Source organism: Mauremys reevesii, linkage group 6, assembly GCF_016161935.1.
Source record: "Mauremys reevesii isolate NIE-2019 linkage group 6, ASM1616193v1, whole genome shotgun sequence".
NCBI lineage: Eukaryota > Metazoa > Chordata > Testudines > Geoemydidae > Mauremys > Mauremys reevesii.
In genome coordinates, this window is record NC_052628.1 from 1,042,045 (window position 1) to 1,053,423 (window position 11,379).

General features: G+C 52.3%; 1 protein-coding gene and 1 long non-coding RNA gene across 2 annotated transcripts in view; both read right to left on the minus strand.

Moving 5' to 3' along the window:
• Nucleotides 1–2,630, minus strand: part of TAF1C (TATA-box binding protein associated factor, RNA polymerase I subunit C) — a 28,518-nt gene extending 25,888 nt beyond the window's left edge. Inside the window, exon 1 of the mRNA XM_039544376.1 lies at nt 2,571–2,630. Coding sequence (XP_039400310.1) covers nt 2,571–2,630 — 60 coding nt within the window. The remainder of the gene's footprint in view (nt 1–2,570) is intronic.
• Nucleotides 2,631–3,459: 829 nt separating this feature from the next.
• Nucleotides 3,460–10,374, minus strand: LOC120408294. Its single transcript, XR_005600591.1, has 5 exons — nt 10,351–10,374; nt 8,992–9,038; nt 6,151–6,369; nt 5,512–5,553; nt 3,460–4,755 (listed from the first exon to the last, which is right to left on the minus strand). It is a non-coding gene; the product is annotated as an uncharacterized LOC120408294 (long non-coding RNA).
• Nucleotides 10,375–11,379: the final 1,005 nt, after the last annotated feature.

Sequence of the window (11,379 nt, forward strand, 5' to 3'; positions counted from 1 at the left end):
TAGACAAGGGAAATGCGGTGGATCTAATATATCTTGATTTCAGTAAGGCGTTTGATACGGTACCGCATGAGGAATTACTGGTTAAATTGGAAAAGATGGGGATCGAAATGAAAATCCAGAGGTGGATAAGGAGCTGGTTAAAGGGGAGATTGCAGAGGGTCGTATTGAAGGGGGAACTGTCGGGTTGGAGGGGGGTTACCAGTGGAGTTCCTCAAGGTTCGGTTTTGGGTCCGATTTTATTCAATCTATTTATCGCTGACCTGGGAACCAAGAGTAGGAGTGGGCTGATAAAGTTTGCGGATGACACGAAGTTGGGAGGTATTGCAAATTCGGAAAAGGATAGGGATATCCTCCAGGGAGATTTGGATGACCTTGTAAACTGGAGTATTAGTAACAGGATGAAATTCAATAGTGAGAAGTGTAAGGTTATGCATTTAGGGATGACTAACAAGAACTTTAGTTATAAGCTGGGGACGCACCAGTTGGAAGTAACGGAGGAGGAGAAGGACCTAGGAGTCCTGGTTGATCGCAGGATGACTATGAGTAGGCAATGTGATGTGGCCGCTAAAAAAGCTAATGCGGTCTTGGGATGCATTAGGCGAGGTATTTCTAGTAGAGATAAGGAGGTGCTAGTCCTGTTATATAAGGCGTTGGTGAGACCTCATTTGGAGTATTGTGTGCAGTTTTGGTCTCCCATGTTTAAGAAGGATGAATTCAAACTGGAACGGGTACAAAGAAGGGCCACTAGAATGATCCGAGGAATGGAAAGCCTGTCGTATGAAAGGAGACTTGAGGAGCTCGGTTTGTTTTCCTTAACCAAAAGAAGGATAAGAGGAGATATGATTGCACTCTTTAAATATATCAGAGGATAAACACCAGGAAGGAGAGGAATTATTTCAACTCAGTGCTAATGTGGACACGAGGACAAACGGATATAAATTGTCAGTCAGGAAATTTAGGCTTGAAATTAGACAAAGGTTTCTAACCATCAGAGGAGTGCAATTCTGGAACAGCCTACGAGGAAACAGTGGGGCGAAGGACCTCCATGACTTTAAGATTAAGCTAGATAAGTTTATGGAGGAGATGGTATGATAGGATAACGGGCTTAGTCAATAGGTCAATTAAGTGCCACACTGGTAATTAGTACAATGGGTCAATGATAGGATATTGTTAACCTTTTTCCAGAGGGTATGGCTGGAGAGTCTTGCCCGCATGCTCGGGGTTCAGCTGACCGCCATATTTGGGGTCGGGAAGGAATTTTCCTCCAGGGTAGATTGGCAGTGGCCCTGGAGGTTTTTTCGCCTTCCTCCAAAGCATGGGGCAGGGTCGCTTGCTTATGGTGTGGGTGGAGCGGCTTATGTGGCCTGCATCTTGCAGGAGGTCAGACTAGATGATCATAATGGTCCCTTCTGATCTCGAATTCTATGATTCTATGATTCTATGCAGACCACATAAGCCGATCCACCCACTCCTGAACTAATTCTCTCCCTTGACTCTGCTGTTGAATGCTCCAAATCATGATTTAAAGACTTCTAGTAGCAGATAATCCACCAGCAAGCGACCCCTACCCCATGCTTCGGAGGAAGGCGAAAAACCTCCAGGGCCACTGCCAATCTACCCTGGAGGAAAATTCCTTCCCGACCCCAAATATGGCGATCAGCTGAACCCCGAGCATGCGGGCAAGACTCTCCAGCCAGACCCTCTGGAAAAGGCTAACAATATCCCAACATTGACCCTTTGTACTAATTACCAGTGTGGCACGTTATTGACCTATTGACTAAACCCGTTATCCTATCATACCATCCTCTCCATAAATTTATCCAGCTTAATCTTAAAGTCATGGAGGTCCTTCGCCCCCACTGTTTCCCTCGGTAGGCTGTTCCAGAATTGCACTCCTCTGATGGTTAGAAACCTTTGTCTAATTTCAAGCCTAAATTTCCTAATTGACAATTTATATCCGTTTGTCCTCGTGTCCACATTAGCACTGAGCTGAAATAATTCCTCTCCTTCCCTGGTATTTATCCCTCTGATATATTTAAAGAGTGCAATCATATCTTCTCTTATCCTTCTTTTGGTTAAGGAAAACAAACCGAGCTCCTCAAGTCTCCTTTCATACGACAGGCTTTCCATTCCTCGGATCATTCTAGTGGCCCTTCTTTGTACCCGTTCCAGTTTGAATTCATCCTTCTTAAACATGGGAGACCAAAACTGCACACAATACTCCAAATGAGGTCTCACCAATGCCTTATATAACGGGACTAGCACCTCCTTATCTCTACTAGAAATACCCATCAGGGAGTTGGCTGGTATTACTGGCAATCAAGAGCTGTTGTTTCTGGGATCTATCACTTGTGATGACACCGGGCCTGCCTGGAGAGTGAACCTGAATATTCTTGGCAAGACTATTGACTTTAAAAGTGACTCAGGAGCTGATGTCACAGTCCTCTGAGAAGGGACTTACTATCACCTTCAACCTTCCCAGAGCTGATGTCACCTGGCTCAGCTCTGACTAGCCCTGGAGATGTTCTGCATAGGCCAGTTCACCTTAGAGACAAAGGCTGTGCATTCACCGTGCACGGGGTCAAAGGATCAAAGACCAACAGTCTTCTCAGCCGCAGCGTGGCAGCCATGATGGGCCTAGTGAGAAAGGGGGAAGAACTTGATGGAGGACTCGATGAGATTGGATTTTTGAAAGGAGACCCAGTACAAATCACCTCTAAGAGACAATGAACCACAGAGTGTACAAACATCCCTACCAGAGGGACCTTGGAAGAGACTAGCTGCGGATTTATGCAAGTTCAGAGGACATCCCTATCTGGTCATGTCATAGGTTTCAGCCCCACTCTGAACTTTAGGGTACAGATGTGGGGACCTGCATGAACACCTCTAAGCTTAACTACCAGCTTAGATCTGCCACCATTCCCAAATACTGACTCCCTTCTCTGGATAGTCTTGAGAGACTTCTTCACCAAGTCCCTGGTGAACACCGATCCAACCCCTTGGATCTTAACACAAGGAGAATTTAACCATCCCCCCTCCTTTCCCCCCACCAATTCCTGGTGAGTCCAGATCCAATCCCCTTGGATCTAAAAAACAGGGAAAAATCAATCAGGTTCTTAAAAAGAAGGCTTTTAATTAAAGAAAAGAAAGGTAAAAGAAAAAAACCTCTGGGAGACAGCATACAAGCTGATCTCATAGACAACAGATTTAAAACACAGGATGTTCCCCTGGGCAAAAACCTTAGTACACACAAGAATACCCAAATTTGATTATTCTCCTAATTGCACAAAGACAAGTTACAAAAGAAAATAAACGTAAACCTATTTATTCTTTTCTAAAACTTACTACTCTGATAAGAGGCTGGTTCCTTGATCTTTTCCACTCCGGCTGAAACGGAAACTGACTCTAAACAAAGGAAACTTCCCTCCTTCTTTCTGAAACATCTTGTTCCCCCATTGGTTCCTAGGCTAGGTGAACTTCTTAACCCTTTACAGGTAAAAGAGGCATTAACCCTTAACTATCTGTTTATGACAGGTCATAGGGCCTGTTTTTCCAGGTATATGGAAATAATGTACTTGAAAGACATAACGTGTCACAGGTACTGACATGGAAGTGCACTTGTGCTCATTCGATATTCCAGAACACCAGGCCACAGTGCACTGCAGCAGGATTTAAGTCATTTGGAACAAAATAGGATTTTATCCTGTTACTAGCAGCCCACATTCCCCACAAGCAAATGGAGAGGCTGAGAGAGCTGTCCAGGCAGCCAAGGAAATCCTGCAGCAGGAAGATCCACTCCTTGCTCCTCTGAGTTACAGATCAACACCAACAGCAGCTACTGGATACAGCCCAGCACAACCCCTGATAGGACGACAACTCAGAACTGCTGTTCCAGCTTTTTCCGGGGAGGTGGGGGGTGGGATCTGTCTCTGAAGTGACCAGACATGCAGAGAGCAGCCAAATCGGCTGAAAAGGCTAGAAGAACTCGAACGCTTTTACAGCACACACCGTGCGGTTACAGAGCTGCCGGGTCCAGCATCTAGTGGCTGTGTCCATGTCAAACTGGATGGGCAGCTCCAGCTGCCGTAAAGACAAAGAATCCAGTGCCCAGCTCATGAGAGACTGAGCCCCAAGTGCAGAGTCCAACTGGAACCGGCGACAGCTGCAGTTTGTTCCGCAGAAAGAACCATTGACAGCAGATTCAGCAGACGGCGGACGCAGAACAGGACGACTCAAGGATTCCAAACCAGCCACAGCCACTCAGGGTAACTAATGGGCCCCCTGACGAGCGAGCCGCCGTGTGTTCGAGTCGTGGAACTCGAGAACCAGGACGATTCAGAGACGCTTCCCAGACTGATCCGTCCCAGCGCGATCCTGTAACCACGGGAAGCGAGAGAACGGAGAACTGGAAGGGGAAGCTGAACTGCGTTGTCCTGTCCAGCCACGAGGCAGCGGTGTGTATCACACGTTACTCAGCGAGTGCTGGCAGAGCAAAGCACCTGCTGCTGAGCACGGCCGGCGTTGACGCAAGCGCTGTAGCTGGACCGTGTCCGGTACAGAACATGTCAGGGAGGGAGGGTGGCTGCGTGTGCTCACAGCCCCGGGCAAGGCTGCTGAGTGTTGCTGCACTGAGGTGGGTTGCTCCAGGCTCCAGTGCCTTGTGCTGTGACTCCAGAGGGAACGGAGCTGGGAGGGTGCCGGGATGGACAGCTCACCTGGCTCCCCTGTATGGCATCAGCTCAGAATAGGTGACCTCTGCAGAGAGACCTGAATGAGTTAGAAAAGGGTCCTGGGACCCCTTGCCCAATGCTGGGGTGGGACACCAGGGCCAGGGGCTGTTTATACAGGGACCCCTCACCCACTCTGGAGATGCGCCTGCCTCCGGGGTGGGACACCGGGGGCTGTTTATACAGGGACCCCTCGCCCGGTGCGGAGATGCGCCTGCCTCTGGGGTGGGACACCGGGGGCTGTTTATACAGGGACTCCTCGCCCGGTGCGGAGATGCGCCTGCCTCTGGGGGGGGACACCGGGGGCTGTTTATACAGGGACTCCTCGCCCGGTGCGGAGATGCGCCTGCCTCTGGGGTGGGACACCGGGGGCTGTTTATACAGGGACCCCTCGCCCAGCCGCCTCTGCTGTTTAATAACCACACAGCAACGCTGAACCACAGCTTCCCTCGCCTGTCCCTGCCCCCACGGGGTGACTCACTGGGGCTGCCTCCCACCAGGCCTGTGGTGTGGGGAAGGAGGCGTCTGTCAGGCCATGGCCGTGGGCGTCCCTTCCCCCCATGGGGCGTGGGATCACTCGGATGCTGTGCAGAGCTCCCGCTGGTAACGCGTGGCGAGGGGGCGGTGCCCAGCAGGGCCACAGGAAACCAGCGACTCTCCTGCAATGGGGCCCTGGTGGGGGCTCAGGGTGACCCAGGCTGCTGGCCAGGCTCTCCCCCCGGGGGACATTCATCTCCGGATGCCCCCACCAGGCCAGTCCACTGTGGCCAGAAGCGCCACTTACCTTCTGCTGGCGCTGGGGGGCTCTGGGGTGCAGGCTGGGGACCTGAGGCAGAGGAACCGCGGTTAGCAGGACGGGCGCCAGGGAAAGGCCCCACACTCCCTGCCCCCCTCTGGGTGCTACACCTCCCCACGGCCATGCTGCCCCAACGAGCCCCCACCTGGGGCCCACTGCTGCAGGAGAAGCAGACGCTGCCATGCCAGCCGCTCCCCCTCCAGCCCCCACGCTTACAGGGCCTGGGCCTGGGCCCTGGTTCAGCACGGCAGGCGGGATCCCCCTCCAACACCCGGCCCCAGGCTCCGATGCTCAGCTCCATGCCAGTGTCTGCCAGCCCTGGCCTAGCCAGGGATCGTGCTCTGGGCGTGGGCGGTGGGCACAGATAGCGCAGGGCTGGGTCAGGAGGGGCACGCCTGGTCCCTGTGAGCCAGCGCTGATACAGCCAGGGGAGGTGTGCAGGGCATGGGGCCGGTGCCAGGTCGGCACAGCTGCCGCACGCCCTAGGCTGGGGCCGCAGGAGGAGCAGGCTGGGCTGGGGGTCTGTGTCCTATGGGGCTGCGGGGCTGGGTGGGGAACCATCCCCTGCAGCCTGGCACGGAGCAGGGATAGTCTGGGATCCTTCCCCAGCCCGGCTCGTCCACTCACCTCTCCTGCCGGCCCCAGCGCTGGGGAAGGTCAGATCTGCGTAGGTGCAGCTGTCCGGGTTCTCTGCTGGAGACACAGGCAGCTGCCTTACAGGGGAGCTGAGCCCAGGCGGGGGCAGGGCCTGGGCAGGAGGCAGCCCATCGGCGTGAGCAGCTGGCTGGCGGGGAGAGCAGGTATCGGCCTCACCAGGCTGAGCTCTCCCTACGCTCTCCCTTCCTCCTGGCGAGGAAAAGAGAAAGGAGCATGGACGCCGGGAAGGCACGTGTGGAAGTGTAACGAGGCCAAGAAAGCATGTGATGAGCATCCAGCTAGAGTCACAGAAACTAACAGCTGAAAATTCCGTAAGTAAATCAGAAGCAGGAAGCCTGGCAAACGACCAGTGCGGCCACTGGACGCTGGAGGTGCTGAAGGAGCACTCGGGGAAGACAAGGCCATTGCGGAGAAGCTGAGTGAATTCTTTGCACCAGTCTCCACTGTAGAGCATGTGAGGGAGATTCCCACACCTGAGCCATTCTTTTTAGGTGACAGATCTGAGGAACTGCCGCAGACTGAGGTGTCAGTAGAGGAGGTTTTGGAACAAACGGATAAATTAAACAGCAACAAGTCACCAGGACCAGGTGGTATCACCCAAGAGTTCTGCAGGAACTCAAATATGAAATTGCAGAACTATTAACTGTGGTTTGTAACCTATCACTTAAATCAGCTTCTGTACCACCTGTCTGGTTGAGAGCTAAAGTAACAAATATCAGAGGGGAGCCGTGTTAGTCTTATAGACTAACAAATAGACTATAGCAAGGTGCCACAGGATAAAGTAACAAATGATTTTTTAAAAGGCTCCAGAGGTGATCCCGGAAATTACAGGCCTGTGAGCCTGACTTCAGTTCCGGGCAAACTGGTTGAAACTTTAGTAAAGAACAGACTTGTCAGACACACAGATGAACATAACCTGTTGGGGGAAGAGTCAACATGGTTTTTGTAAAGGGAAATCAGGCCTCACCAAGCTATTACAATTCATTGGGGGGGTCAAACATGTGGACCAGGGTGGCTATAGTGTACTTGGACTTTGAGAAAGCCTCTGACAAGGTCCCTCACCAAAGGCTCTTAAGCAAAGGAAGCTGCCACGGGATAAGAGGGAAGGTCCTCTCAGGGATCAGTGATTGGTTAAAAGACAGGAAACAATGGGTAGGAAAAATGGACAGTTTTCACAGCAGAGAGAGATAAATAGCAGGGAGCCCTAGGGATCTGTACTAGGACCCCTGCTGTTCAACAATTCATAAATGATCTGGAGAAAGGGGTAAACAGTGAGGTGGCAAAATTTGAAGATGATACAAAACTACTCAAGATAGTTAAGTCCCAGGCAGACTGCGAAGAGCTACAAAAGGATCTCTCAAAACTGGGTGACTGGGCAACAAAATGGCAGATGAAATTCAATGTTGATAAATGCAAAGTGATGCACGTTGGAAAACATCATCCCAACTCTACATATAAAATGATGGGGTCTAAATTAACTGTTCCCACTCAAGAAAGATCTTGGAGTCCTTGTGGAGAGTTCTCTGAAAACATCCACTCAATGTGCAGCGGCCGGCAAAAAAGCGAACAGAATGTTGGGCATCATTAAGAAAGGGAGAGATAATAAGACAGAAAATATTATATTGTCTCTATATAAATCCATGGTATGTGCACAGCTTGAATACTGTGTGCAGATGTGGTCGCCCCATCTCAAAAAAGATTTATTGGAATTGGAAAAGGTTCAGAAAAGGGCAACAAAAATCATTAGGAGTTTGGAACTTCTTCCATATGAGGAGAGATTAATAAGACTGGGACTTTTCGGCTTGAAAAAGACGACTAAGGGGGGATATGACAGAGGTCTATAAAATCATGACTGGTGGGGAGAAAGTGAGTAGGGAAGTGTTATTTACTCCTTCACATAACACAAGAACCAGGAGTCACCAAATGAAATTAATAGGCAGCCGGTTTAGAACAAACATAAGGAAATATTTCACATGGTCAACCAGTGGAACTCCTTGCCAGGGGATGCTGTGGAGGCCAGACGTATAACTGGGTTCATAAAAGATCAAGTTCCTGGAGGACGGATCCATCAATGGCTACTAGGCAAGGTGGTCAGGAATGCAACCCCTGCTCCGGGTGTCCCTAAAACCTCTGACTGCTGTGAAACTGGGAATGAGTGACAGGGGCTGGATCTCTTGCTGATTCCCTGCTCTGTTCACTCCCTCTGGGGCACCTGGCACTGGCCCCTGTCGGCAGACAGGATATGGGGCTAGATGGACCTTTGGTCTGACCCAGTGTGGCCGTTTTTATGTACAGGCAGGGAATGGCTGAATGGGTGGGGGAGCTGGAGGGCAGGGCTGGGCAGCCCTTTGCACCCCGGGGCGGCAGGGAGGTGACACCTGGCTCCATGCAGCTCCCCAGGGAGGCACGACACACACATGGCAATGGGGCAGCTGGTCAAACCTACTGGGTTTGGTGAAGGCCCTTTCGACTTGCGCTGGGGGTCGGGGGCTGGGCAGGGGGCTGGGCCTGCCAGGCTCATTCAGATTGGTCGAGGGGAGGCAGCAAGTTTTGATGCCAAAATATTTTGTTTTTTAAAGTTACTAATTTTTGGTACTTCTGGAGGGGGAGGGGAATTGGCAGATACTTGGTATGCCCCTCCCCCCACCCCCAATGTCCCACGCGCCCTCCCCAGCTGCCCACATGCCCACACACGAGAGGCGCAGCGAGGTGCCATTGGCCTGGCACGCTGCCCGTGCTGCACCTACCCTGAGTGCTCCCCCCCCCGCCCCAGCCCCATGCAGCTGGCCCAGGGCCATGCCCGGCTCCTACCTGTGCAAGGTGCATCCTGGGTGGGGCCCGCCGGGGCTGCCGGCTCCCTGGGAGAAGGAAGCGGGTTAGACACAGGAGCTCGGCCTGACTGCCCAGCGAGAGACCCAGCCCAGCTCCCCATAGCACCATCCCTGGCACACGCTCTGGGGCGCCACCGGGCCAGGCCAGCCCAGCCCAGCCCAGCCCGACCGACCGCCTGGCCCCACGAGCCCGCTGGGGGTGGGGGGGGGGGATTTAGTCTCATTCCAGCCATGAGCAGAGCAAAGTTCCCAGCGCAGCCCTGCACCCTGCTGTGATCGGGGGTGCGAAGAACCAGTCTGCAGGGGGCAGCTCCAGCACGGGGCACAGGGTGATGCAGAGAACATGGCGTCACAGACCCCCCTGCCCTCGCACACCCACTCACACCCACCTCTTGCCCTTGCACACCCACCCAGACAGACCCTCTGCCCTCACACACACCCCCTAGCATCCCCTACCCTTGCACATCTGCCCAGACACATACCCTGTCTTTGCACACCCACCCAGACACACAGAACCACCCTCTGACACCGCCTGTCTTTGCACACCCACCCAGACACACACACACACACTCTGCCCTCACACACACACCAAGACATACACACAACCACCCACTGACAGCTCCTGTGCTTGAACACCCACCCCGACACACACCCTACCCTTGCACATCCACCCAGACACACCCCTACCCACGCACACCTCCCCAGACATGCACGCTCCACTTACACACCTGCCCAGACACACAACCACCCACTGATACACCCTGTCATCACACATGCACTCATACACACACCCTTTCCTCACACACCTGCTCACACACCCTGCCCTCACATACCCATCCAGACACACCTACCAATATGCACTTCCCACACACAACCACCCACTGACACAGACACCTGCTGAGACCCCCTGCCCTAGCACACCCACCCACTGAGACACACACTCAGGCCTCTCACACACACCCACTCCATACACCCTGCCCTCACACACTTGCCTAGACACACCTGCCCAGACACAACCCCTGCCTTTGCACACCCACCCCCTGACACTCCCAACCAGGCCTTGCACACCTGCCTACTATGCACCCCCAACCCTCACACACCCACCTAGACACAACCCCACTGACACAAATCCTGCCCGTGTATACCGACCCAGATACACACACACACACACCCTCACATACCCGCTCAGGCACACACATACAGGCCTTGCACACCCACCCACTGTGCACACCATGTCCTCGGACACCAGCCATGACATACCCCGCTGACATACCTGCCTAGACACACCCGCGGCCCTTGCACACCCACTGACACACACAGGCTCTGTGAGGACACTCACCTCCCCGGGACCCGGCATCGGCCTGTAAGAGAACAAGGTGGAGACGTCAGAGATGGTGCCGGTGCCAACTTGGGCCCCGTCCTGCACCCCCTGCTCATCCCTCCAGTTCTGGAGCCTGCGGCACTGCAGGGACTGGTGCCATGGAAACATGGCAGTGAGCACGGGGCAGTGCCAGGGTGTGACGTTAGGAGTGTGAGCTAATATCTCACTGAAAGGTGGCAGGGCCAGAAAGAGTTAATAACTCCCAGACTGACCTGACCCAGGGCCAAACCTTAGAGACTGGTTAGGCAGATCTGTAAATGAGCAGAGCTTTGAAATGCAAGTCTGCATTGGTAGAGGGAGATGGGGAGCTGTGTGCTCAGGGCTTGGGATATAACAAACAAGTCTTGTCTATCGCTATGGCTTTGATTCAAAGATCAAAAAAGGAATATTAACATTTAGGAAGCCACTTGAGTGAAATAGTATTATTGTCTCTGTGTCTCTTTGCAGGTTGTGGTAACCTGTATCTTACTGTTTAATGGATAAATTACCCTGTGCTAATTGCCAGGAGGTTTGGGAGAAGGAGAGTTAAGCCTATTGTTTCCATCAGCCTTTTGGCCTGAGAAAACATAAGAACCCTGGGACACGATCCTGCTTCATCTCAGATCTGCTCTGGGTTTCAAGAGGGGGAAACCTTAAGCCATAAGGATTGAGATCCCCAGTCGCTGACTGGAGTCACCCTGAATATGGAAATTGGACTATAACCTATGGACTATTTCTAAAAGGACTTTTGGCAACTACAAGCTCATCTCTGCTACGTATCTGAACCTCAAGAATTGAATTCAAGTCTGTCTGTATATTGATCTTTTAACCAACACTCTCTGTCTTTTCTTTTTTAATAAATTTTAGTTTAGTTAATAAGAATTGGCTCTAAGTGTGTAGTTTGGGTCAGATCTAAGTTATAATTGGACCTGGCTGTGTGGCTGATCCTTTGGGATTGGAAGAACCTTTTCTTTTGTATGATGAGATCAGATTCTCAGGAATCATCAT